Here is a 1,675-nt window from a genome sequence, read left to right as displayed (position 1 = left end):
TGAATAGGATGAATCTAGGAGGAGAAAGAATGAATAGGATGAGTCTAAGAGGAGAAAGGATAAATATGATGGGTCTAGGAGGAGAAAGGATAAATAGGATGAATCTAGGAGGAGAAAGAATGAATAGGATGGGTCTAAGAGGAGAAAGGATAAATAGGATGGGTCTAGGAGGAGAAAGGATAAATAGGATGGGTCTAGGAGGAGAAAGGATAAATAGGATGGGTCTAAGAGGAGAAAGGATAAATAGGATGGGTCTAGGAGGAGAAAGGATCAATAGGATGGGTCTAGGAGGAGAAAGGATGATTAAGATAGGTCTTGAAAAAGTGTGTATTGTTGAGAAACGAAGATATTTAATATTTAAAGGTTTCTACAGGTGGAATAGAATGGGCAGTCTCCCCAGGAATATGTATACGCTGGACCTCCAATGCCAAATTGCGCACTAGTAAGGCCTCAAGCGCTTTAAAACCAGTTGTTAAGGAATGCGCTAGTTGTGGGCGCGCTACGGCGCATTGTGGCCAGTTTCTCTCAAACCTTCAATAAGTTAATATGCCTCAAGTGGCGGACCATACAGAGTTGGCCAAAAAAGTTCAGAAAGCCTTAAATGGATTCTTTTGGGTGAGATTTCATACATTTTATTATTCAAATTCTTATTTAATTTATGTCTCATGGACGTTTCAGACAGTAAGCCTACAACAATAACATTGAATATCAATAAATCTATATATATATTTAATATATAATATATACCCATAATAAAATGATTATTTACAATTATCAATGATAATATAAAGTTATTATAAATATATATATATTTTAATCGGCTTGCTTTTTCACGGTTTATGTAGTAATCCAGTGGTTTCCTTAAATCTAAAAAAGTTGAGAAAAAAAATTTGCATTCACAAGAATTTTATTTTTCTTGCTTTATTTATAATATTTTCGGTTACGCTCATGCCGCGTTGTATTAGAAGAAAGATAGAGAGCATGCGCGTAACTTCTTTGGGCTTCTGCCTCATGGCTGCTGTGAACAAAAATTCCCTAAATCTTGAAAAGACAACATCTAGTGTTCTATCTTTATTGTTATTAATCTATGGTTGTTTTTATTGTGGAATGAAATTAAGGTGAACAAATTGCAGTGTCCAATATATAAAAAAATAATTTCTTAGATGTATGCAAGATAAACGAGGATTCAAGGTCTAAAAAATACTTATTTATTTACGTGACAACATCTGTCTAGCTTAATGCCTAGTTAAAATTGATATATATACATTATATTATCTAGATACTATAAGGGTAAAAGAAACGCACACATGTTGAAGTTGTGACATGATTATATATGCATTTTATATTTTGTATGATGTATTATGTATTTTACCTGCAAATTTATGACACCGAGGATTATAGAAAATCCGCCAAATGTTTAGTTTTACGATGTACCAGGAAAAAAACGGCTTGAAATATTTAAAGGTATAAAGTGATACTTGAAGGAGTGCTCGAATCAGTCTAAACGCCAAGCAAACTGTAAACTGAGAAACCCAAGCATCCGAACCATGTAAATTATTTCTCTAAGTGTTCAGGAATCTCCAGTCAGGCTGAAAAGGTGTAATTACATGGAAATATAATTATTTTTGGCCTTGGACCCCACCCCTTCCCCTCTTCTTAATAATTTTAGTAATAG

The 1,675-nt window shown here is 33.9% G+C and overlaps 1 protein-coding gene across 1 annotated transcript in view; it reads left to right on the top strand.

Moving 5' to 3' along the window:
* Window positions 1–505: 505 nt before the first annotated feature.
* The window catches only part of LOC111695916 (cilia- and flagella-associated protein 251), a 16,879-nt gene continuing 15,709 nt past the window's right edge, over window positions 506–1,675 (top strand). The window contains exon 1 of the mRNA XM_023465387.1: window positions 506–615. Coding sequence (XP_023321155.1) covers window positions 547–615 — 69 coding nt within the window. The 5' untranslated portion in view covers window positions 506–546. The remainder of the gene's footprint in view (window positions 616–1,675) is intronic.

Source organism: Eurytemora carolleeae, unplaced genomic scaffold, assembly GCF_000591075.1.
Source record: "Eurytemora carolleeae unplaced genomic scaffold, Eaff_2.0 scaffold142, whole genome shotgun sequence".
NCBI lineage: Eukaryota > Metazoa > Arthropoda > Copepoda > Calanoida > Temoridae > Eurytemora > Eurytemora carolleeae.
Note: the sequence above shows the minus strand (reverse complement) of the source record. Positions and strands in the feature narration are given on the sequence as shown.